Consider the following 26,984-nt stretch of genomic DNA (forward strand, 5'->3'; position numbering starts at 1 on the left):
CCTGCCTGGTGGCACTTACACAGGTGCCCTCACACAACAGCCCCTGCTCCAGCAGGGTCCTGGATCCAACAGGATCCGAATAGTCAAGGTCAACTTCCCACCAACCCACTAGCCTCTGGCTGGTCTGCAGAGTTCACAGAAACCAGCTGGCTGGCTCATTTTGGGTGGGAACCCAAGAGAGCTCGACCAATTTCCCCACCTGTGGGCACGCCCTTAGGTGCTCTCCCAGATAATCAGCCCCAGTAAACACAGATAAGATCCTACCAGCCTTTCTTCTGTCAGGTTAGTTCCACAACAGCTAGGTTGATAGCTCTAGGTGATGGCTGGATCTTTGGTGGTGCCCTGAGGTCACAGGGCTGTGGTGGGGGCTGAGGTGCGTGGAAGCAAGGGACTAGGGGGGTAAGGAGCGCAGGCCTTGGGCACTACCACCAAGAGGTGGGAGCGAGGTTTGGGCGCTGCTGGTCAGGGGTCTCACAGCTGCGGGCTGCAGGGGGGGCCGCACAGTGGCGGGTAGTCTTCACTCCTCTGGGGTTCCGCTGACTATTGCTCTTCCTGGGTCTCTTCCCGGCCTGTCTGGTGGCGGAACTCCGTCTCTAGTGGCGGAACTCTGTCTCTGGCCCCAATCACACTTTTAAAACCAGTTCTTTATGTTCTTACTTTCTTTCCTCCTGTGCTTTCAAGTTGACTCCATTGTTGAGCTGACTCAGAAGGACTTCCTATGGCTCAAAGCAAATTTAAGTACAATAGATTGAAATCTTGTCCCACCTCACACCATCATCACTCTGTTTTTACAATAATGGTCTCATGCAGTATTTTTTTTATGAGACTGAGTTCATTCAATAAAATACTCTCTAGATTCTCCCATGTTATACAGTATTCTATGAATTACTATAGTATCCTATAGTATTCCTTAGTGCTGTTTAATATTCCATTGTGTGAACATACTACAGTTTCTGAATACATTTGTCTATGGATGGGTATTTGGATTGTTTCCATTTTCTTGCTATTATGAATAATGCTGCTATCAAGATAAATTGTGCATATATTTGTTCATCTCTCAGTTCTATTTTGCTCGGGATATATTCCTAGAAGTAGAATATCTGGGTCATTATGGCGTTTCCCTTTAGTTTTTTGAGAAAATGTCAAACTGCCCTCCAGAGTGGTACTGTTTTACAATCCCATCAGTAGTGCATAATAGTTTCAATTTCTTCATATCCTCTCCAACATTTATGGCTTGCTGGTCTGTTAAACGTTGCCATTGTTACTTGGGTAAGATGGTATCTCACTGTGGTTTTGATTTGCATCTTTCTTATTGTCAGTAATTTTGAACTTTTCTTCATGTAACTGTTCGCCATCTGAACGTCTTTCTCTGCAAAAAGTCTTTTCATATCTTTTGCCCATTTTGTGAATGAGTTATTAATCTTTTTCTTGTAGAGGCCCTAGTATGAGACCTTTGTCTGAGATGTCATTGCCAAATGCTATTTCCCAGTATGCAGGTTTTCTTTTCACCATATGGGGAAAAGTTTTTGATGCATACAGGGGCTTGATTTTTAGAAGGTCTCTTTCATCAATTTTATCCTTTGTTGGTTGTGCATTTCTGGATATATTCAAAAGCCTATTTTATGTCACAGGCTAGGGTTTCTAAGTTTGGTTCTATTTTGTCTTCTTTGATCCTTATGATTTTGGGCTTTAACACTAGGTTTCTGATCCCCCTTGAGTTGATTTTTGTGTATAGTGTGAAATACGGATTGCATTTCAGGGGTTTTTTTTTTGCAGGTAGATATCCATTTTTACCAGAATTGTTTGTTGAAGAGGTTATCATTTCTCAGTTTGATAGATTTTAATTCCTTGTCAGAAACCAGCTGACCATAGGTTGATGGGTTAATTTCTGGGTTCATGATTCTATTCCATTGATCTATGTGTCTGTCATTGAATCAATACAATGCTTCATTGGTTGCTATGGCTGAGTTGTATTAAAAATATTTTTTTAAGTAAAACAGTTATAAGTAGTCTTCCAAAATAATATTGCATTATAGATAGCCTCATGGGCTTTCTAAAACTGTAAATACTAGAGAAGCAGGCTACCAAATCTTCCTCCCTTGGAGTGGCTAGAGGCTTCAAAGCAATGACCTCTCCTCTGGCAGCCAAGCATTTTAATCTTATGTCAATAAGGCCCTTTAATTGTTAAATACATAATGAATATTTAAAAGTAAAAATATATTATATTGCTGTCAAGTTTGGTAGAGTAGGGTCTGACTCAGGATGATTCAGCAAGAACAAGCACTGTCTGGTCCTGCACCATCACCATCCTCAAAATTGCTGAGGATCATTGAATTGTTGGAATTGTTGACTCCACTGTTGTGGCCACTGTATCAGTTCCTTGCACTGAAGATTTTCCTCTTTCCTCCTCCCTCTCTCTGACTCTCTACCAAGCACGGTGTCCTTTAGGATATGTCTAAAGTATATGACACAAAGTTTCACTGTCCTCTCTTCCACCTGCTCCAACAAGTAGAGGACAATCACATTTTAACTAAAAAAAAATTCAATAATTCACATCCCTGAAGGTCTTTTTCCTTCTGTGTTTTGTTTTGCTTTACTGAAAATGAAAAGCTGCAACAAAAATAACAGTGATTTCATGTTTTTCAGTGCCACAGAATTAAAAGCAAAACAAAACAGAGCTAATGGAGCCAAGCTCTTTCAATTTTTTTTTCACATGAGAAGTTAAAGTGTACAAAAATCATGGTGGTTGTCTCTAGATGACACAGAATTTGCAGGGGCTGACACACCAAAAGCTCGAGACTACAGTTTTCAATAAAGATTACAGTTCAACATTAACAAAACAAAAATCCTCACTACTAAACCAAATGCCACAAAAGATGGAAAAAAGTTTAAAGTTTCAAAAAATTTCATTTTACTTGGATTCACTCTTCTTGAATATGACATCACAAAGGCATTGATTTTTCTTCCGACATCCCTATTCATGGTCCAGTTCTGAGATGCATAGCATGTGATCGGGAAGACCACGGATTGAATCAGAGGCATCTTAGTCCTCAGGATAACATAATTTTTCCTTAATAATCTATTTAAGGCAGTTGAGATCTGGAGGTATTCTTTGGTAAGTGTGAAATATTGTTGGGTAAGTTAGTAGTATTATAAATTCTTGACAATTTAAGACATTATTAAAATCTTGAAAAGAGGGAAGCTAGCCCTTGTTCCTTCCACTCCTGTCCAGAAGAAATGGAAAGGCTAGACATGGACACAATAGCTTTGACAGTTTTTAAATCAGTAGCTTTACCCCTTGGAGAATTTTTCAGACAAGAAGGTAGGGAAAGAAAGAAGGAGAGAAGAAAGGAGAGAGGAAGGAGAGTAGGAAGGAGAGAAGGAAAGAGAGAAGGAAGAAAAGGAAGGAGGAAGGAAGGAAGGAAGGAAGGAAGGAAGGAAGCAAGGAAGGAATGAAGGAAAAAACCAACTATGAGATATCAAGTCATCCCAGTAATGATAACAAAATTCAACAGAGCATCAAACAAGAAATGCTGGTGAGGTTGTGGAGAGATTGGAACCCTTATTCACTGCTGTTTGGTGGTGGTGTTGTTATGTGCCATCGAGTTGTTTGCGACTCATAGCGACCCTATCTACAAGAGCCCTAAAGGCCATTCTATCTTGTGCCAACCTCGCCGTCTCAAACACACTCATTCCCACCACACCAATCACAGAATCGATCCATCTCATCAAGAGTCTTCCTCTCTTGCACTGTTCCTCCACTCTCCTCTCCAAGGACCAGTCCCTCCTTACAACATGCCCAAAGTATCAGACAAAGCTTCAGAATCCTTGACTCCAAGGAACATTCTGGCTTCACCCTCTCCAGGACAAACCTGTTTGTTCTTCTAGCAGTCCATGATATATTCAACACTCTTCACCAGCACCACAGCTCAAAGGCATCAATTCTCTTTCTGTCATCCCTAGTCACTGTACAATTCTCTGATGCACAGCATGTAACTGTGAAGACTACAGCCTGGATCAGGCGCACCTTAGTCTCCAGCCTGACATTGTTGCTCTTCAGTACCCATGAGAGGTCCCTCACAGCTGACTCTCCCAATGCAATTTGTCTCTTGATTTCCTGGCTGCTTTTACCAAGAGTGCTGACTGTGGAACCAAGTAAACTAAAAATGTTAACTGTTTCAATCTCTTCACCATCCAATACTGATGCTACCAATTGGCCCAGTGGTGAGAATCTTCATTTTCTTTATGCTGAGCTTCAATCCGTATTGAAGGCTGCAGTCTTTGACCTTCTGCAGCAAGTGCTTCAAGTCCTCCTCATTTTCAGCAAGCAGTGTTGTGTCATCTGCATAATGCATGTTGTTGATGACTCTTCCACCAATCCTGATGCCACATTCCTCCTCGTACAGCCCAGTGTCTCAGAAGATCTGTTCTGCATACATATTGAAAAGGTATGGAGACAAAATACATCCCTGATGGACCACCTTCTTGATTTTGAACCATGTAGTGTCTCCTTGCTCTATTCTGACGACTGTCTCTTGGTCCAAGTATAGGTTTCGCATTAGCACAATCAAATGTTCTGGGATTCCCTTTCTTCTCAGAGTCAGCCACAGCTTGTTGTGATCCACACAGACAAAAGCCTTTGCATAGTCAATGAAGCACAGATAGGCATTCTTCTGATATTCTCTGCTTTCTGCCAAGAGCCATCTAACATGTAAAATGGTACTAACAGTATGGAAGGTGGTCTAGCACTTTCCTAAAAAGTTAGAAACTGAAATAGCATTTTACTCAGCTATTTCACTACTGGGAATATACCCTAAGAAAACCAGACCTGCCACCCAAACAAATATATGCTCACCATGTTTATTGTTGCATTATTCACAACAGCAAAGCAACCCAAGTGCCCATCAACACATGAATGGATAGAGAAGCTGAAGTATATTCATACAAAGGAATGCTGCACAGTACTGAAAAACAAGGACCTCAATATTACACAACATGAATGACCCTAGAGAACATTATGCTGAGTGAAATATCTCAGTCACCAAAGGTCAAATACTGCATAACAACATTGTTATAAAATAAGACTGACTTAGGGCCTGGGAGGAAACTAAGAAAATAGGGGAGAAATAATGAACACTACACTGAAACAGATAAAGGAAAGAACCGCTTAAAAAGAACATACGATTAGGCATTATTTGTATGATAACAGTCCAGAAAAAGAGGGGCATATCAAAGTAGACTGTGGGAGGGAAGGGAGGAAATTATGCAACAATGAATAAATATTTTTAAGTGAACTGGGGGGAGGGTAGGGAGGAAAATTTGCAACAATGAATGAATGAAAATTGAACTTTTCTGTAAACTTTTGCTAAAATCACAAAAAAAGGAAAGGGAAAAAGTGTAGCCAGTTATTGATGGATAAAAGGATCTTCCAGGACCAGTACAGAGGGTGAGAAGAGTGTTCAGAATAATTTCAGGGCCTCCTGGTCTCAACTTCAAACTGCAGGAGCATCTCCTTCCTGTCTTAGTTCTTCATATAATGTATATTCCTAAAAGTAGCCAGGGATGTGCCTATTTCCTTTCTTTCCTCCTTCATTTGTCTTTTTTCACTGATCACTTCCCCTTTCTCTTGTTTACTTTAATGAGTTTAATGAGTTCAAGACAAGATTAAGTATTAAAAATAAGTAAAATAAAAAATTATCTTCTAGCACGTTATAATAGTAATTAAAAAGGAAATCATTCCATATACTGGAGTTCTGTTGTTTTCAGCAAATCCTCATAAAATTCTCATAAAAATTCCCATTCCAGTTAAATCTGGAGCTCTGGTGATGGAAATTTTAAGTTTCATTACTAACTCAAAGAACATGCCTCTCTGACAGTTAAAATTCACCATTCTCTGCTTGAGAGAAGGACGGCAACCTCATCCTGAGTCCTATTTAGAACCTCACAGATCCACTGGGGTGTCAGCTATGAGTCAGTTCCAACTCCACAGCCATGAGCGAAAGGGAGTTCAACCTGGGTGCATTCCTTTGGCATCACAAGATACTTCAGAAATTGAGGCTAGCTGAGGAAAGTGAATCTATATCATTTCAGACTTGCTTTAAGGCTTTTAGCACCTGCCCTGAGAAAAAATAAATTTGAAAAGCAAATATAGCAAAGTGTGATGGCAAGTTTTCTGGCCAGTTTCTCAGTGTATAATCCACCGGACCTGCTGACTGTGCCTGCTGACTGCTGCAAGGGCCCAGGAAATGGCCTTTCTCAAGAAGGAGCTTTACCGGCCCTTAAGCCACATTATTGGCATTATTGGTATGTTTTCTTATTCACCAGAGGATATAGTTTCTCAAAGTTATTATGTGCTTCTAGATTGAAAGAATGGAAAGCAACATTAAACCATTCATTTAAAACTTTCTAAAATGATAAATAATATGACCATATCTTTAAGATTGTTTTCAAAATAATAGTAAGACTTCATATTACTGGAAATTAGATCCTATAACTGGATATAATATTCCTTTGACTGAAAACAAATCTTTAAGCCTAATGATTTTCTTTCTACTTTTAACATTATTCCTAAATGTCAGAGTTAATGAAAGAAAAAAAAAAAAACAACCAACTTTTTACTTTGAAGTAAAATTAAGCTTGAAGAACTTATTCACAGATTCCCATAAATAACTCCCAAAATTGCTCTTCAATTAGAATATTTTCAATACATAAAGCTGGGCTAACTTCAAGCCTCAGTGGTCCAAACAATTTGTAATCTAGAACTTGGCAGTCTGAACAAAGCACTATAAGCAAAAGGTCTGGCCATCTGCCTCAATAAAGACCACAGCCAAGAAACCCTCTGGAATACTTCTAGTTTGTAAGTCATGGGGCTGCTGTGAGCCAGAATCACCTGAAAAGCAACGGTTTAGGAATAAATCTAAAGTAAAAGATACTCAAGTCACAGAGTCAAGTGACAATGATCTAGCATCATGGAAGAATTTGATGATATAGACATGCTACTGTAGTCCAGCAATAATCATTGTATTCACTATCTCACTGTCCTTTACTGGGGGTGCTTTATTCACTTTCTTTAGTGTTATAAATAGGAGACAAAGCTTAGTATCTCTCCTGGCCAGGATGATGGTTGCAATAATACTGCTGGGTCTATCACCATGAGTGAAGGTTGCTAGTTTAGTCCTATATGCCCTGCTCCCCAACGTTTTTAATCCTTGTTATGTGTAGCTACCACGATTTTATAATGTGTCAATTCTTTATTCTGTCACGTTAGTTTAAATAGATTTACTTTTATTGAAATGCAAGATAGTGACGAAATCAACTCTTGAAATAACCTACCAAAGTTCCGGATTTTGTATTCATCGTGTATGAACTGTTGGAGCTTTGGGAGCCAAGTTTGGAGTTCTCAAGCAAACGGACACCATCCTTAAACCAAGTGTACTCAGGAGCTGGATTGCCTTCTGTATCTTGACATCGTAGCTCTACTACAGTTCCACTCAGAGCAGACTTGGGCACTTCACATGATGGGACTGCTGGAGCCACTGAAGAAAGGAAGTTAAATGATATCAGTTATTTGCAAGTAAAATAAAGATTTCAACATCCAGTTAAGAGGTGTTTATTGAACAACTGGGGTAGAGATAGGTTATTTATTTTTTCAACAAATCCTTTTTTTTTGTGGGGTACACAGCCCCACTGCAGTTAGATGGGGTTTGAAGCATAAGTCTGAAATGTGGGTAAAAGTCGTAAAGGACATTTTTAGGTCTGATTCATTTCAGGCCTGCGTGCTCCTCCATTCTTTCATTCTTTCTTGCCTCTTTTGTCTTACTGGGGAGTTTTCAGCACCTGCTATGGTCTTGGAAATTCATGTATTGATAATGTCAGAAGCTATAATGCTTTGGTCTCTAATGATTTATTGAGTTAGAACAATATAACTAGACTACTTGACTCCTTCACTCTCCCACTCTGTCTTATTAGAATTTTCATAAATGTTAAGCCACTGAAAGTTCATGACTTATTTTTTTGTAAGCATTACCTTAACAAACCCTATACCTAGTTTGCTGTGTAGTTTTTTTAAAATGTGAGTATATATTTTATATGAACTTTTTTATTTTACTAATAGTGTTAATATCCACATTATTTAATAGAGGTCAACCCTAAGTATATATTTTCAGACTTGTTACTCAGACTGAAATTTCATTCTGTCTAGAACTGATCAAGTTAAAAGATACCTGTTCCAGGATTTAGGACTATTCTGGCCCTGGGATTTATAAAATAAACCAGATTTTACTAGATGATCTAATATTCAGGAAAACCCAGAGGTAACAGCGGTGGGTAAAAATCTTCCAAGATTTCTGGCTCTAATGTACACATTCTTTCAGCTATCCAATCAAATAATAACTTAAGTAATGATATGAAGAAATCATGGAGATATAATTAAGATCCAAAATCTATTATCCTTAAGATAGAGACATTATCCAGATGGATCTGTCCAAATCAAATGAGCCATTTTAAAGCTGAATTTTATCAGCTGTTCAGAAAAGGTAAGGTCAGGGATTCTAGTCCTAGAATACTACTGCCTTTGCTGGAGTGAAGATAGAGAAGGTCAAGTGGTAAGGAACGTGGGAAACCAGTGGAGCTGAAAGTGAACCCTAATCTACTGGTCAGCATAGAAATAGAGACCTCAGTCCTATAACCATGAGGAAAAAATTCTGCTAACAACAAATTCTCTTATAAATTTACAAGGGAATTGCCCCCTAAAACGTGTAGATAAGAATTTAGCCTAAACTACATAATGTGATATCTTTCAGCTTTTTATTTTGAGCTTTGTGAGCCAGTTTATTTCCAATTTTACAAAGAATCATTCAGCTTTTGTAGTGAGCTTTTGATCCAAAGAATTATGTGCTAAAGTCATCATTATTGCTTTGTTGTTGTTGTTATGTGCCGTTGAGTCACCTGTGACTCATAGCAACCTTATGTACAACATCCCTAAACCCTGCTCTCTCCTGTGCCAATCTTATTGTCTCTGACACATCTACCCCCATTACTTCAATCATTGAATCAAACCATCTCATCGAGGGTCTTCCTCTTCTGTACTTATTGCTTTAAGTTAGCAATTTTGTGGTAATTTGGTAACAGGAGTATAAAACTAATACACTCCTACAGCATTCTCTTAATTAGATTTCTTGTACCTAAGCTGAGGTGTCATGAGTTACTGTTCAAGATGGCTTTTCTAGTCATTGTCTTTTAGTTTCTTATCCCACCATGTTTAAATTGAGCAGGTTTAGCAGTGAAGTGGGAACCTCACTCTGCAAGGAAGAAGCATAGAATGCAGCACCAGAGATTTTTCTTTTTTAATATTTTTAAAATTTTTTTTATTTGTGTGTTTGTGTGCTTCTGGAGTTAATAGAGGTCAGAAGTATCTGTTACCATGCCACTTACAACTTTTTATACTAACACATCGCTGATACTCTAGAAAGAACCTGGAGGACATTAAAAAAAGAAGAGGAATTATTTCATTCTCTTTGCTTAATACTAAAACCAATGAAGGAGAAATGGTAATTTGCTTTAACTAGATTGTTGTATTGAACCTTTAATGCCTATCAGTGATTCTAATAAGAAAACAACTCAAGTTACAGTGTACTGATTTTGGCATTAACCTCACTTGGGCTCGTACTGGTTCAAAAACTTACTTGCTGTGGAACCTTGGGAAAAAGAATTCAACGTCTATAAAAATAAGATTGATGGCAAGGATTAAGTAAATTTCCCACATGTGAAAAGACCTAACATATACTAGCTGCACAATAAATGCTGATTCATTTTTTAATTAATAATTCTCAATCTCTCCCCCCTGGTCTTAGCTATATTTTAAAGTATATATTGCTTTTCAGCCATATCATGTAAGATTTCATTTTATTTGGTAAGGAAAAGTCTATATATGATAAAACTATTGAAAAATGAACTTAAGGGCAGTGCCCCGATGTACAGTTAAGAACCAGTATGGATTATATCAGTCTTAAAAGAAGAGAGCTTTGTGACAATGTGTTCGCTGTGTAAGTTTCAGTAGCCTAAAAGGAATTAGGGAGAGATAAGCAGGGACTTGTAAGAACGGTTGTATGATTGGTTTCTGTGACTTGCTACAAGAAGTTAAGGTGAGCAGTGCCTCACTGTCCCTCAGTGAGTGGAGGACAGAAACACACACACACACACACACATCACCTAATACTTCCAGAGTGACTGTGTCCTCATCCAGGTTCTGGCCTTGCTCGGATGGCGCACTAACTTCACAACGATATTTCCCAGCATCTTTTCTTGTAACATTTTTGATTCGTATATTGAAATCAATCATCTCAGCTCGATCTTTAAAGTCACCTTTTAGAAAAAGAAAACCGCAGTGTTAATAGCAATGTTTATACTTTTTATGCAATGTTTTTATCCAGTTACTTCATTCTGTGATCAAAAGCATTATTTTCTTATTAATAATCTTAATTGTAAAAATAATAACATCTACATAAATGCTTTTATTTTAACTTATTTCTTTCTTATGACATACTATTCAGAAAAGAATCTAGTCCCATATATTTTCATATTTTATTTAGGAATTGGCCTTTCTTCCTCCTTTACCCTTCTCTAGTATCCTTGCAAAAATATTTTCATTTTCAAAAGATTGGGGGAAATGGTCTCATTGTCTTAAACAGTAATTTATGTGTGCTTGCTCACATAATACTCTACAGAAGGAAAGGTGAAGGTCTCAAAACCATTTTTTCTTATAGTTTTTAATACATATATAATAATGCCTAGAGAGTTCTGGTGGCACAGTCACTAAGAAGTCAGACTGCTAACTCAAAGGCAAACTGTCTGATGGTTCAAATCCACCAGTAACTTTGCAAAATAAAGATGGGCAGTCTTCTGTATGATTTACACCTTCAGAAACCCAAGGGAGGGTCGACTATGAATGAGTACTGACTTGACTGCAATGACAGAATGAGTAAAACATACTGAGCAGATAATACATGTGTTTTATATAAAGTCCAACTGATAGAATTGAGAACTGCATAAATTTCAAGTTACACGTTAGAACCTGACAAGCTGTAGCCTTATCTTCACAGATAAAAACTACAGTGCTAGTTTGAATTTTCTACAAATTTTTAGTTTTCATTCATTTCACTCAAGAAAATTAAGCATTATTGTTGTTGTGTACTTTGGAGTCAGAGCGAATCCATAGTCAACCCTCCAGGTGGTTTTCAGAGATTTTCAGGTGGTTTCATGGATGAGCTTGCCTATCATAGATTTCTAAAAATAAAATGCTTACTGTGACTTCAAAATCGTGCTTACAGGAAGTAGCTAAGAGAATACGCCATCCCCTTTTCCTTATGAATGAGGGTGAAGTCTCTCTCAGGGAGGAGTGATAGGGAATGGCAAGGGACACACCGACAAAGGAGATTAATCAGAACTGGCTTTGACAAGCACTGTGGCAATTGGACAATTAAAACAGACATGGGGGGGGGGAAGAAGAACGAACTGGGGATGAGGGTGGAGAAAACAGTGCAACAATGAATGAATGAAAACCCAAAATCTCTCTAAATGTTCATTAAAACTAATAAAATTTAATTAAAAAAATTGTACTTACAGCTTTAAAACCTTTTAAAGATTTAATTATTTCAAGCTTACATGAAATTTTAAGAGTAGAATAAAATAAACACAGCATTATCTATCTACAATAGTATCTATTACTCGGTTGTGACGCTGACCGAAGGCTTATTTATGTCAATCTCCACTCCAATTCTCTGAATTATTTGAAAGCTAATCTAAGGTATTACAGTATTCAATCAATGTTTATTAACATTCTAAATGAAAAGTTCATGACAAATGCAACAAGAGGAAGAGTGGAGAAATATGTAACAACCTTTTTTTTTTTTAAAAGAAATACTTGGCAACAACAGTTGTAATTACCATTACCGTCCTGTAAGTGTTAACACCCTAAGTTTCTCAGAGATATAGCTCAGCTTTCTAAATGAAGATGTGGAAGTAGGCTAAGTTATTACTATTAGTAGCACCCCTTCTTCAACCCCCACACCGTCTTTCTTTCTTCTTATCGAGAATTTAACCTACTAGACCAGAAATAACAATTGCATCCTCTGGGAAGGAACTGAGAAATGAAGGTCCCTAAAACTCAGTTTGGGTTCACCCGTTTCTGACCTTTGTCTTCTGTTTCTATGGCAGGTATATTTTAGGTCTTAGTCTTCTAAGCCTTTGGTTTCATCTCACACTTTAAAAAACACACTTTCAATAATCAGCTATGTTCTGTTCTCATTTGTAAATGAAAAGATCTGGCTGTGCTCAATGTTCTCTTGTTCTCTCTTCATCAAGTCTGCAAATTCTTACCTTGAAGGGCCTGTTGATAGTAGACAAAGGAGACGCTCCGCCCAAGTTTCTTCCACTCTAATCGAGACGAGGGTGTCTTCTTTGGGTATTTGCAGGCTAAAATAACCTCTAGAAACAGTAACAAAAATTGGTGTTTTCCGTTGTCCCTATAAACTTACATTTTACTCAAGAAGAGAACAGATTTTTAAAATACTCTATGTTTATCTTGTAATATTTCTATTTATTCACTCATTCATAATTTACCTCAAAACATACTGAAGTATTGGTTGATCCCAAGGAAGAACTGGAAGTATCATAGTTCTTCCACACAATAGTCATATGACACTATAGCACTTTTCTTAGTTTTCTGAGCCTTAATTTTCCATCTGTAAAATGGGATGTCTCAGAGTTGTGGGTCAGAAAACAGAATAATGTATGCAAAGAATACATGTCAAGACATACTGGATCCTTAATAAATGGTAATATCTATGGCTAATAATAATTTAGTTTTTTGAACCTCTGTCTCACATACTTTGGACATGTTGACAGGAGGGATCAGTCCTTGAAAATGGTATTATGCTTGGAAGGGTGAAAGCTCAGTACAGGAGAGGATGACCCTGGGTGAGACGGATTAACAACGTGACTGTGGCAATGGGGACAGATGTGTCAGAGACAGTGTGATTGGTTTAGGATAGGGCAGGGTTCAGGGCTACTGTTCATATGCTCAAGGACACATACAACAACAATGGTTAATGAAAGAGAGGAGGACGTTTAACAAGATGGGCTGACACAATGACTATAACAACATGTATCCTAGATGATCAGGATGGTACAGGATAGCACAAATGGATCTGTTACTGATAAGTTTGCTGTGAGTTGTGGTCAACTTGATGGCACCCAACAAAAAACAACAACAACATAGTTCATTATTTTATCTTCTTATTCTTATCTTGGTTCTCCAGGAATGCAGTTTTGTGGAAAAGGCAAATAAAGTGCTGTCATTTCTGTCCAATATGATGAGTGCCAGAAGGAAATTAAATGGGGTGTTTTACCATCAATGCATAAGAAAAGTATTTTGTATGCACGAGGCCATGTTCTGAAGCCTAAAGAAGCCCTCCAACTTGTTATAATTTCAACCATAGCCCTTCTTTGTCAAACTCTATTACTGTTGTTTTAAGTTGCTAAAATGTAGGCTCAAAAATCATGTGACCTCTGTATATAACAGAACAATATGCTCTGCACTCCTCTCTCATGACTGGGTGTCCACTAGACCATGGTGAATCATAGAGTTTTCATTACTTATTGTTTAGATGTAAATCACCAACTCTTTCTTCCTAATCTTAGTCTGGAATCACCAAAGGACAATCACCAGCAGACAGACTGTGGGTCAACATAAAGTCCACTGGCTAGAAACAGAACCTGGGTCAAGAAATCTATTGCTGAACCACAAATGCCCCATCTAGTGATACATTAATATAAATGTAGTATTGTGTTCTAACAAAACTTCTGATATGTAAAAAAATGACTATAATCTTAATTGACTCAATTATTAAAAGTTATCAAGCTTAAATGAATCAATGTAGCTAATTCACTAAAGTCATTTTATTACAGGAATTTACTGCAGTTGCATCATTTAAGAATTCCTGGAACTTTCAAAGTACTTTGTCTAAGCAAGATAGTTGGGAATTTAGAACCTAGTACAGGCCTACTATTTCAGTTGGTAAATGGACAGCACTGGTTATGACTAAGTTTCAAGAATATTAGAGTGTCACGTCATGTTTCTGAGATTGCCACACCACCCCATGATAATAGTAATTTGATCTAAAAAGAAAATTATTAAATTTATACCTAATTTTCTTCAACTACAATGGGTATTTGTGTTCCCACCAAATCATTTAAGGAAGTTGTCACTAAAAGACTTTATTTATTCTAAATAATTTAGAATTCAGAGTTAACACAGGGTTTTCGACTAAAAGTCATAGTATGTAAAAAAAGTTTTCCATTTCTCTAATTTTGATGGTAAGCAAATTTAGTGCCACTTTTAAAAAGAATGTAGACTATTACCTGACAAACTAACCAAGAGAGCCATATTTATCTCAAAATTTTTTAAAAAGAAAGAAAATAAGGAGTTAATTAGACAATGTCATTAATTATAATGATCAATTATGAGTAACGTTATAAACAAAATATATATGAATGATTGAATTAAAAACAATGATTTGTAACTTTCACTCAAATGAAAAAAGAAATAAACATACATAGCTTTAGGAAAAACACCAACCCATATAGAAAGTTTATAAAAATATGAACTCAATGGTGATTTCTGTGTAATAAAATTGTGACTTTTTTGTTACATGTAGTTTATACATGGTTTGCTAGAAAACTAAAGACAGACTAAAACGTATTGTAAAATATAAGACAAGAAAGGCAAAGGGGGGGGGGAAGAACAAAAAAACCTTTCCAAGGATATATAAAAAATCAAATTTACATTAAGAAAGAAATATAATTTCACAGACATGTTTACAACTATGCTACAAAGACAAATGTGTGCAGAGGGACTTGTCTGAGGAAATACAGTTCTGTTCTGTTTATGAAGGAGAATGGGTGGGGGCCTTCCGGAGTCTTGAATTTTAGATAGGTTTCCTTCCCGTATTTTGTTGCGTTTCCAACAATTAAATACACACCCACACTCTAACTCATTTTTAGCTCTTTTTTTTATCACATTCACAGGTCTAAGAGTAATTTTGTACTCACATAATTATATTGTTTATATGTTTAAATAGACACACACATGCACGTGCACATACACACACACAATCTGTCTCTGAATTCTTCTTGATTTCTCTTCTCACTGCTATGTAGGGGAAAAAAACAACAATTCTACACAAATTATACAAGAAAATATAACTAATAATCTTCCTGAGCCAAGTGCTTCCACTGCAGCCTCATTCTCTTTGACTGTGTAAATTGGGAAGAAATGGTCAATCCAGTTCTTCCAAATATATTGAGCATTTTCTGTGCTAGATGTAGTCCTTGAGAAATATCAATGAACAAAAGTAAAGCTCCTTGTTCTCTTAAATCTCCCAAACTGGTAGAGGGAGACAATCTGATGAAAAGCATAATTATGTAAATTATGTAATATGCTAAAAGGTGGCAAGTGCTATGGAAATACAGGACAGAGTATAAAGTGAATTGAGGGAGCTGGGGAGAGGCAGAGGTATGATTTTTTTTTTAAAAAAATAGAGTACTCTTGATTTAGAAGGTGGGATTTGAATAAAGACTTACGAAAGAGAAGAAATTTGCCATAGAGTTATCTGAGAGTGTTGTTTCAAACAAAGGAACTAGTCCCTAGGACTAGGACAGCTAGGACTCCTGTGATGAAGTCAAACCTAGGAAGAGTAAGAGAAGCAGGGCATTTGAAGGACGTGGACTTTGAGAAGCAATGTGGTTTGAGGTATGTTTTAAAAGATTACTTCTTCATAACAAAAAAGAATTTTTTCTTATGATTTGAGTGAAGGTTTTCAGAGTCAAAGAATTTTTCATTGGTTATATACATTTTATCATGTAACACTAATTTCAATGTTATTATGTACTTCTAGTTGAAACTCATAGCTGACCCTCCAAATGGTTTTCAGATGCCGTAAATCACATGGGAGGAGAATGCCCATTTTCTCCCTTGGAGCACCTGCTGCACTCAAGCAACATGCCTTTAGCTTGGCAGCCCAACTCCTTATTACTGAGCCACCAGAGCTTTTCAAATTTCTTCCCGATAACCCTGATTTCCAATAGTCTTTCTGGGTTTTGCTACATATTCCCTTTCTTTACAGATATTATATTGATCATCCCCTAATTGCATATTATCTTTGCTTTCAACCATCTTAATATGTGTGTATTATCTTTTTACTAATATTTACTCTTATATACAGTACATCTCACATATTTGGGCATGTTGCTAGGAGAGGCTATTCTTTGGAAAGGAACATCATTCTTGAAAAAGCGGATGGTCAGTACAAGAGAGGAAGATACTTAACCAAATTGACTGGCACTTCAGCAATGGGCTCAAGTGTGCCAGAGATGATAAAGACGACACAGAATAGGGTAAAGTTCAGGTCTATTGTTCACAGGGTCGCTATGAGTCATACTTAATTAGAGGTACCCAGCAGCAACAACAACAACAATTTTCACTCTCTTCATCAACCCTTTCCATCACTGATTACCATCCAACAATGATTCTTTCTGTGTCTAAACCTTTATCTTTTAATACTAATAATCTTTTGCAATATTTTTCCTTTTTGACTGACATTTCACTCAACATACCTTCTAGATTCACATTATGCAGTGTTTATAAAAATTCTTTATTGATGCTAAGCATTGTATAATAATCAGCTGTGTGAGTGTACCTTAGTTTCTTTAGTCATTATCCCTTGGTAGATATTTGGGTTGTTTTTTCCTCTTTGCGTCCATAAAACTGTTTGTGTCACAATTCTTATTTCTGTAAAATATCTTATATTGGTATTACTGGATCAAATAGTATTTCTATTCCCAACTTTCTAAGGAAGTGCCAAGCTGCTTTCCATAGTGGTTGCACTATTTTCCTTTCCCACTAGCAGCACATGAGAATTCTGATCTCTCCACACCCTAGTGAGCATTTGTTGTTTGATATCTTGTTGAACTTTTTGCTATTGTTGCTGGGGTGGGACGATATCTTATTACTGTTTTTGTTTGCATCTCTCTAGTAGTCAATGGTTATGAGCATTTCTTCATGTGTTTATTGGCCAACTGAGTGTTTTCTTTGGTGGAGTGGATTCTATGTCCTTTGTCCATTTAGTAACTGGGTTGCCTTTTTCTTCTTTGAGGTATTGAAGCTTTTTGTAAGTATTAGAGCCATGCGTCTTATCAGATGTCATTTCTGAATATTTTTCCTGAGTCTGTAGATTATCTCTTTACACTTTTAGAGAAATTTTTAAATCATATAAGCATTTAATTTTTTGAAGGTCACAATAGTCCAGTTTATCCTTTGTTGATGGTGCATTTTTAGTTCTATTAGATAATTTATTTAGGCCCCCTAATTTGCCCCAATTTTTTCTTAAATGATCTTTATAGCTTTAAATTATAAAGGTCCTTGATCTGTTTTGAGGTATGGGTCTTGTTTCAATTTTTTTTTTTTTGCAAATAGATAATCCAGTTTTGCCAGCAACATTTGTTACTGAGTCTTTATTTCCTCCATTTAAGGGATTTCATCTCTTTGTCAAAGATCAGGTGTCAGTAGGTAGGTAAATTTGCTTCTTGTTTCTCAATCCTATCCCATTGATCTGTATATCTATCACTGTATGAATACCAACTTATTTTGATTACAGTGGCTGTGTGGTCGGTTTTGAGATTAGGAAATCTAAGGCCTCCTACTTTTCTTTTTCTTCTTCAGTATCACTTCACTTATCCTAGGTCTTTTTAAAAAAGAATTACTTTGAAGGGGCAAGGATGCCTATCAGGAGGTTATTGAAGTAATCTGGGCAGGACAGAGATAACGATGTCACAAACCAAGACAGTAGCAGTGGGAAGAATGGTCAGATTCTGAACATAATTTGAAAATTTAAACACAGGACTAATAGGATTTTCTGATGGATTTGATGAGAGATGTGAAGTAGAATTAGTTGTGTGTATATGTTTATAAGATACATTTATTTTCTTTTATTCTTTTATTGCAATATATGAAAGTTACATACACAACTATATACAGCAAAAGGAAGAGGAAAAAAAATATAGTTCCATCACACAGAAATCACCACTTGGTTACAATTTTCACACATACACTTCCAGACATTTTGTCTATACCTATCTGTGTACTTGAAACAAAATTTGAGACAGAATTATAAATTTTTCTCTCTGTTTCTCTTTCTACACAAATATATCTTTTTCTTTTGGTTTTAAGAGAAAAAAAATAATTCTATATCTACATGCTAATAACAAATCTCCAGTAGAATTTAAACAATTTAAAAATATAGGAGAGAAAATGGTAAATTGCTGAAGCACAGCCTGATGTAGACAAGAAGGGAAGAGACACACAAGAGAAACGAGTGGCTCATAATGGAAATATGGGAAATGTATATAGAAACCAATAGGAAGATTAAGTATGTGGTATTGATTTGATAATGAGTAGATGTAACTGGAAGTGACTGAACTTTTTCTTATTTGCTTCAATATATTCAGAAGAGAAAGTTTGTGAACTAGAGGAGAGGAGGAAAAAAAGACCATTTGTCTAGGAGGGAGTTAGAGTCAGAATGAACAAGGGCGACAAGCTGCAACTGTGGGCAAATTAAGGGTCCAATTGAGACTTAAAAGTTCTGAAATCAAAGTGAAAATTGTCAACATGAATGCATGTTTTTCTCAAGACATACCTACCTGCGTGGGTACAAGTGCAAAGTAGATGAAGAGTATGTTCACTGTGGTTTGTCACATAAAGAAAGGGGCAAAAGAATTGGAATGTATGTAAAGGGTTATCTTCACAGCTAAGTAATGGATTTCTGCTTTATAAAAAAGTAAGGGTGGACAACATAAGAAGTGGCTAAGAGCAATGGATTAGAAGTCCAAGAACAGTTTAAAATTACTGGAGTTAAAAAGACATTTCCATGATAATGCAAGTAGGCTGACATTGGACAAAAAGAACTTTAAAAGAAAAAAAAATCAACTGGTTTCCTAGAGAAGGAATTCTATGTCAAGATGGCAAAAGAAATTTTCTCAAGGTTTCAAGTCTGCTCTTTGTTCAACAGATTTCAGATTTATGATATTCACAAATATGTAAATCAATTCCTTAAATAACAGTCCAATCTCCTCCACCTCCTCCTACACACACACAAACACACCCCTTAAGTGCTCCAAGGTGTCTAACATAAAGTTGGCTGATAATCTTTGTAAATTAGTCAACCTTGTTAGAGCACAAGGATAGCATGTAAGATACAGGAATTAGTACCATATGAGTCAACAAACTTAGAAGTTTAATAATTACAGACTGATCTTTTAATCAATCTTAGGAAGACAAGGAAAAAATGCAGGCTATTAAATGCTCAACCAGGTGAATGGACATGGTAAAAGCTACAATGAACTCTTGTGTGTCAGGAAGTGTGAGGATGGGCCAGAATAGAACAGGGTTCAGATTTTTTGTTCATAGGGTCATACTCAACTTGATGGCACCTAACAACAACTGCAAAAGTGAGTCCATGCAAATTGTTTAAACCAATGACAAAACCACTTTGAATTTGTTAATGCTAGCTATATTTCAGTAAGTTCTCTTCATATGAAATGAGATTATGAAAAGCATTCTGTTGACATGGTGTTTATGTAACAGACGAGTGGTTCAATTCCACCAGCTGTTCTTTGGAATGAACATGGGCAGTGCTAGTCACCTCCTACCGAAGATTTAGTTAGGGGGGTTGCCATGACTAAAAATTGACTAAATGGGCTCTTCATAGGTAGGTCAGTGGTAAAAGAAACAGTGCTTAAACACACTGTGGAAGCTATCCATAAAGCACTCAAAGTGAAAAAGTCAGTCATTGTCATGGAGTAGGAATCAGCTCATAGCTGACCCTTCAGTGGGTTTTCTGAGGCTGTAAATGACACAGGAAGAGACTGCCTATCTTTTTCCTGTGGAGCTGCTGGTGGATTTGAACCACTAGAGAGGCATGTCTGTTATTAGCACCACAGCACCTAATGGACTTTGCCGCCAGAAAGTGAAAAATCATTTCCTAATGTTTTGAAAATTCAAATATGTATTCAACCAACTTCCTTAAAATAAGAGTGTATTGTCATTTTGTCCATCCATTTCACAGTTCGCTAAACCTTCGGAAGGAACTTACAGACAGAATATTCCTAAGAAGTGAGGATGGAGAGACTTTGGCTTGCTTACTTTGGACATAGCATTAGGAAAAACCAATCTCTGGAAAAAACCTGATGTTTAGTACAGCAGAAGGTCAGTAAAAACAAGGGAAATTCTCAGAGGCAGATTGCTGTAACAGCTACTATGGTCTCATACCTACTAATGATCATGAAGATACAGAACCTGGCAATGCTTTGTTCTGTTACAGTAAAGTTGCCATGAGTTGGAGATGACCCGATAGCAATTACCAACAATAATTTTTCATTTGGGTTTCTGTTTACTAGGGGCTATTCCCATTGAGACTAGGATATATTTATATCATATATACTATCATTCATTCAAGTCTCTAGAATCAAATTGTTGACACATGGGTGTGTTCTCTCTTTCCTACACATGGTCACTACGAAGGAGCATACTGCTGTTAGAGTTTAGCACCAGCTTTGGCACTTGCAGTCATCAACTTTACAATAACTATTATTTTAACATTAATACTCGTAGGTTAGTGGCGAAAACATCACAATGACATCACAATTAGCCTAACACTACATGAGGTCTGAAGGACAATAGTGGTTAAACGTTAAGGATCTGATCATTGTTACGGACTATTTCCTCACTAGGAGTAGTTAGTGATGGTTCAGTGGTAGAATTAATGTAGGAAACCAAGTTTCAAATGACAAAGCATTTCAAGTATAGCCACTACTTTCCTCTTAATGATGTTATGATGCTGGATAGGTTTCAGCAGAGCTTCCAAACTAAGATGGACTAGAAAAAAAAGGCTTGAAAACCCATTTTTAAAAATCCACCAACAAAACCCTTAGGATCAGGTCCAATTCACAACTGGGCATGGGGATGACACAAGATTGGACAACATTCTATTTTGTTCTCCATGGAATGCACCGCGCCCGCGCGCGCGCGCGCACACACACACACACACACACACACACACACACACACATTAAAATGTTACAGTTTCAAGGGACTTTGCATAGCAGAAATATGGGTAATCACCCCCTGTGCAATTTAAGGACTCTGAAAACCCACTGAAGCATCAGCCATGAGTCAGTTTCAACTTGAGGGTACAAAACAACAACAATATGAATCATGTGAAAATCTTCCAAGCATCCTTGGTTAAAGATCATTAAGACTATAATGTTTTTCCCTTAAAAAGCTCTAGTAGTATAGTTGACAGGAAGTTGTTCTGTTAATACAAATGTGACTATTCTCTGGCACTTGGAATCCATCAGATGCTCTGACAGAAAAGGATAGGCAATCTCTTCCCATGTAATTTATAGCCTCAGAAACTCACTGGAGGGTCCTTTATGAGTTGGTTCCAACTTGACATCAATGAGAGATACAAAGTTCTTTCCTTTCCCTTCCCACTACACAGGAAAGTAGGGGCAAATAAAGCATATTTCCTTACCATGTTTGGCCAAGTAGAGTGTATTAGGTTAAATAGTGATCTTACAAAATTCACATTCATCCAGAGCCTCAGAATATGATCTTTTTTTGCACATGGAGTCTGTACAGGTATAATTAAGATGATGTAATAATGAGTTGGGAAGCATTCTACTCTAATGAGCGGTCCCTTTTATTAGAAAGAAGACACACAGATATATTTGGGGGAAGGGACTATGACTTGTCAAGATTTGAATGACAGAATTACAAGACAAGGAATGCCAAGAGCTATTGTAAACTATGAAAAAGCAAGGATGGATTCTACCGTCGAGCAATTGGAGATAACATGGCACTGTCAACATCTTGATGTTAGACTTCTAGTCTCTAGAACACAAAACTCTGGTGGTCTAGTGTGTAAGGTATTGCACTAGTTACCCAAAGGCATACGTCTCTAGTGATTTAAATCCATCAGTCAATCCACAGGAGAAAGATGGGCAAATTCCTCCTATGCTACTTACTGTCTTTGAAACCTGCTGTAAAAGACTTAAAAAAAATGGAAAAAATCTTCCGTGTTCATGGATGAGAAGACTCAATATAATAAAAATGGTAAGCTTACCAAAAACAATTATAACAACTATGTAGTCAATTCTAAATTGATGGCAAATGAGTTTGAATTTTTTTTGAGTTTCAATCTCCAAAACAGTGATAACATAATTTCTATTGTTTTACCTAATTTATGGCATTTTGTTAAAACTGTCTAAGAAAACTATAACAGATCGTAATGATATCACCTAGGCAATATGTGGCCATTAAAAAACAAGTGAAATCAGGAGCTACAGAACATGAACTTTCCTCTCCTTTCAGCCAAAATATAATATTTGTTGTCAGCATAATTTTCTATATCTAGCCCTTGCAAACACCATCCTATAATATTGTGGTTTAAAGCGTAGGCTTTAGGCTTTCCAGTAAGACCTCTGCTATATATTGAGTGGTATACTTAAGCAGTATCAACAGCTAATGCTTAACTACTAAACAAAATGTTGATAGTGTAAGTCCATCAAGATACTCCTGGAAAGAAAAGACTGGCAATCAATTTCTGAAAAATTAAAAACACTAGTCATTAAAAACATTACGGGAGATACTTAGGAATAAAAGACCCATACAAAGAAAACTAATACTTCTGCAAGAAGACCTAAAAAAAAAAAGGAAACATTTTCCCTGTTCATGGATAAGAAGACCCAATATAATAAAAATGACAATCTTACAAAAAACAATGTACATGCTTAATGGAATACCAATACAGACACCTAATTAATTTTTCAAAGAGAGAGAAAAGGCAGTTGGCAAGGTTACTTGGAGAGGAAAGTGACCTCAAACCAGGAAAGCACATCTGAAAAACAAAAATGAAGTGGGAGGCATAGGACTCCCTGATCTCAAAACCTACTACACAACTCAAATAACCAAAATATGGTACTGGTACAATGACAAACACATAGACCAATGGAACAGAATCAAGAATCTGGAAATTAACCCATATATCTGTGGTCAACTGATACTTGCCAAGGAAACAAAACTTATCAAATGGGGAAACAATAATCTTGTCAACAAATGGTGCTGGCAAAACTAGACTACTATCTGCAGAAAGCTGAAGCAAGATACACAACTTCCATGATACACAAAAATCAAACTCAACAGGGATCAGAGACCTAGGGGGTAAAGTCCAAACCCATAAAGATCATAAGAGACAAAGAAAACCAAGACTGGAAATTGTAACTCATGGTATTAAATACAACCAGAAATATACAACCAGAAGAAGATAAAATTGGTGCATAGGACCTTCTAAAGACTAAATCCCTGAGTGCATCAAAAACATTTTTCAGCAGACTGGAAAGAAAACCTACTGACTGGGATTAAAACATTTGGCAATACCATCTCAGACAAGGGTCTCATAATAAATTTTACAGAATCCTCTACAAGAAAAAAGCTTACAATTATAAAATGGGCAAAAGACTTGGAAAGAATTTTCACAGAGGAAGACATTCAAATAGCAAGCAGACATTATGAAGAAATACTCAAAATCACTGGCAATAAGAGACATGAAAATCAAAACCACAATGAGATACCATCTCATCCCAGTAGCAGTGGCAAAATTTAACAGGACAACAAGTAATAAATGTTGGAGAGGATGTGGCAAGATAGGAAATCTTATACATTGTTGATGGGATTGTAAAATGGTACAGTCACTCTGAAAGGCAGTTTGGTGTTTCCTCAAAAAGCTGAACATAGAAATTCCACATGACCCAGCTATTCCACTGCTTAGAATATATCCCGAGAAAATTAGAAATGAAATACAAATGGAGATTTGTATATCAAGGTTCATAGCAGTGTTATTCACCATCACAAGAACATGGAAAGAACGAAAATATCCAATTACAATCAAATGGGTTGAAAAATTGTGGTGCTTTCACATGATGAAATAATATGCAGGAGCAATGATTTTGAAAAATCACTACATAACTTGGGAGAGACTGGAGTGCACTGCACTAAGTAAACTGACTTAGTACCATAAGGACAAATACTGCATGTTTTTGTTGTTATGTGCTATCGAGTCACTTGATTGTATAAGACCATTACTATAGAAATAAAAGATAACTAGTAAAATGGACATGAGGATCCAAGAGGGGGAATGTAAGAACAGAGGGGTGAGGATGGGGGGGGCGGGGGATAGGGTTTCACAATTTGATGGGTATAGAGAGGAATGGGTAAAGGAAATGGGAATGATCCTGTGTGGAAAACAATGTATATAAACTCTGCATGCAAATTAATATAAAATAAATTTTTTAAAAAAAACCACCACCAAAAAACCCCACTATGGAGCACTGACGTTGCCATGAGTCAGGATCAACTTGATGGCAACAGGTTATATCCTTTTATTGTATTCTATCTAATCAATTTCAGCTTATAGGGATCCCATAGGGAAGAGAAAAGCAGTCTCACAGGATTTCATAGGCTGTGAATTTTCAGGAACAGATCACCAGGTCTTTTCTCTCATAGAGTGGTGGGGGGTTTGAATCACAGACCTTTAGGTGAGCAGTTGAGTCTTCAACTATTACCTTCCCAGGGCTCCTTGGTTATATATAAACATTGCTATTGAGTTGAGTCAAACCATAGCAACCCTCCATTGGCTTTATAAGGCTGTCAATCTTTATGGAAGACTACCCATCTTTGATTCAAGCAGTGGCTAGTGGATTTGTACTGCCAACTTTTGGCTATCACTCTAATATATTATTATCTATGCTATCACACATCCTGGTTATATATTAGGTGTGTGATATTGGGTAAATTATTTACCTTTTTTTAAACTCTGTCTACATTTGTTCAACAGGGAAAATAGTAACAGTCATTTCACAAGTTATCATAAGGAATAAAATATAATGAATTATACACTTACACACTGGAGTGAGTGATGTGTATATGTTCCTTGAACAGACATTATTGCTTAGACCCATGATTAATACCTCTTTAAGTATAGTTGTAAGCTTGCCTTGATTGATAAAAGTTCATACTTTATGTCATCATCATTACAAAATTATCTCTGCTTAGATTACAAAGAATATAGAAATTATTTTTGTTTTCTCAAAACCAGTAAAGCAGATAAAAGCACCAAAATATCCTTTTAGGATGATTACATCATTGAAAGAAAATGTTTCCTTTGGATTGGAAAAAGGTCATTCTTTGTTTTGCAAAACCTTGCATGGCAACATATAGTAGTACAATTACTTTCAAGAACTGCGTCAAAAGAATCATTGTGAATTTAATTTCCCTCCCTAGGGCTTGATGATGCTAATCTTTGTCCCTTTCTTTGTGCTTAAATTGAAAGTCATCCTATTTTCCATAGCATAAAGAGAGATTTAACACTCCTTGATAGTTTTGAAGAACTACCTGAAATGATTTCTGCAGGGAAAAACATACTATCGAACTCTGATTTACAGCTGCTTGTTGGATGCTCACGCTGCCTGAGGCTGCTCATGCCACTAACAAGCCTGGCAGAGTGGGCCTGACTCCAGGCTCACTCTGCTTTTGACTGTAGGAAATGACACAGAACACAGGGCTGACCAGAGGGAACTGATTCATGGTTTCTTGACCTTAGAAAGACAAAGGACAAGAAAATGAATTAGTCGTGACTAATATGTACACACAAATCACAAAATATTATAGATTCTAAGTAAAATAAAATTAAGATATCCTAAAATTAAATACATATTAAATCTTTGCAATGTCCATTCCTACTCATCATACCTAAGTGCATAGGAATGTTTATAGATCTCAAACTTTCAGATTTATAAATCAGATTTTCTTTGTTCTTGACAATTTACATAAGACACTTTCTCAGTACATTTGTCTTTGCATTTGAGTGCCTACAATTTTCACTGAGCAGACAGATGGCTCTTCAGTAGGAGTTCTCAAGTGGAAACACCATGGAGTACTATAGCAGGCAGAGGAATCAGTGTGAACTCAGAGAAAGAAATTAACAAATAGATTTCAGGGAAGATAATATCACTCAATGCATCCTCAAAAGTTATTTAAGCAAGGTTTACCCATTGTGGGTAAGTCAATTTTAACTCATAGCACAGAGTCAGTAAAACTCAGTAAGATACCATACCTTGATACTCTATTGCTGTAACTACATGGTCTTTGGGGGCAGAAAGTCCATAGGCCTTATGATCTGAAAGAATAAATCAGATAGGAATAATTAAAAATTTATAAAAGATCATTTTTTATTTCACATATCTGAATTGAGTGTAATATTAATAGGCCTGACTGATCACCAACAAAGCATGGTGACAGTTTTATAATTCATAAAGCACACATTTTAATACCAAAAATTTTTAAATCCCCCAAATAAAAATATATTACATTATCTATATTGTGGTTTTAGCCAATTAAACTTTTTAAAATATATAACCTTGAGTCTATCCCACCTGAATTTGAAAACCATCTCAAGAGCAGGTTTGAGACATTGAACACAAATGAACAAAGAGACCAGATGAGTTGCGGGACAACATCAAGGGTATCATCCATAAACAAAGCAAAAGGTCATTTCAAAGGCAGAGGAGGAAGAAAAGATCAAAATGAATGGCAGAAGAGACTCTCAATATTACACTCGAATACAGAGAAGTCAAAACAAAGGGAATAAATTAAAAAACAAAACAAAACACCACTAAAGAGCTGAACAGAAGATTTTAAAGGGTGGCTCATGAAGACAAAGCAGAGTATTATGAAATGTGTGAAGAGCTGGGGTCAGAAAATCCACAGGGATACAGCATGGTACTGGTACAATGACAGACACATAGATCAATGGAAT

At 36.6% G+C, this 26,984-nt stretch overlaps 1 protein-coding gene across 1 annotated transcript in view; it reads right to left on the reverse strand.

Moving 5' to 3' along the window:
• The window catches only part of JAM2 (junctional adhesion molecule 2), a 128,796-nt gene that overhangs the window by 39,337 nt on the left and 62,475 nt on the right, over positions 1 to 26,984 (reverse strand). The window contains exons 2-5 of the mRNA XM_006896041.1: positions 26,283 to 26,345; positions 12,376 to 12,483; positions 10,210 to 10,362; positions 7,333 to 7,535 (exon numbers count right to left, since the gene is read on the reverse strand). Coding sequence (XP_006896103.1) covers positions 7,333 to 7,535; positions 10,210 to 10,362; positions 12,376 to 12,483; positions 26,283 to 26,345 — 527 coding nt within the window. The remainder of the gene's footprint in view (positions 1 to 7,332; positions 7,536 to 10,209; positions 10,363 to 12,375; positions 12,484 to 26,282; positions 26,346 to 26,984) is intronic.

Source organism: Elephantulus edwardii, unplaced genomic scaffold (genome assembly GCF_000299155.1).
Source record: "Elephantulus edwardii isolate Elephantulus edwardi_28Jun2011 unplaced genomic scaffold, EleEdw1.0 scaffold00180, whole genome shotgun sequence".
In the NCBI taxonomy this organism is placed as follows: Eukaryota; Metazoa; Chordata; class Mammalia; order Macroscelidea; family Macroscelididae; genus Elephantulus; species Elephantulus edwardii.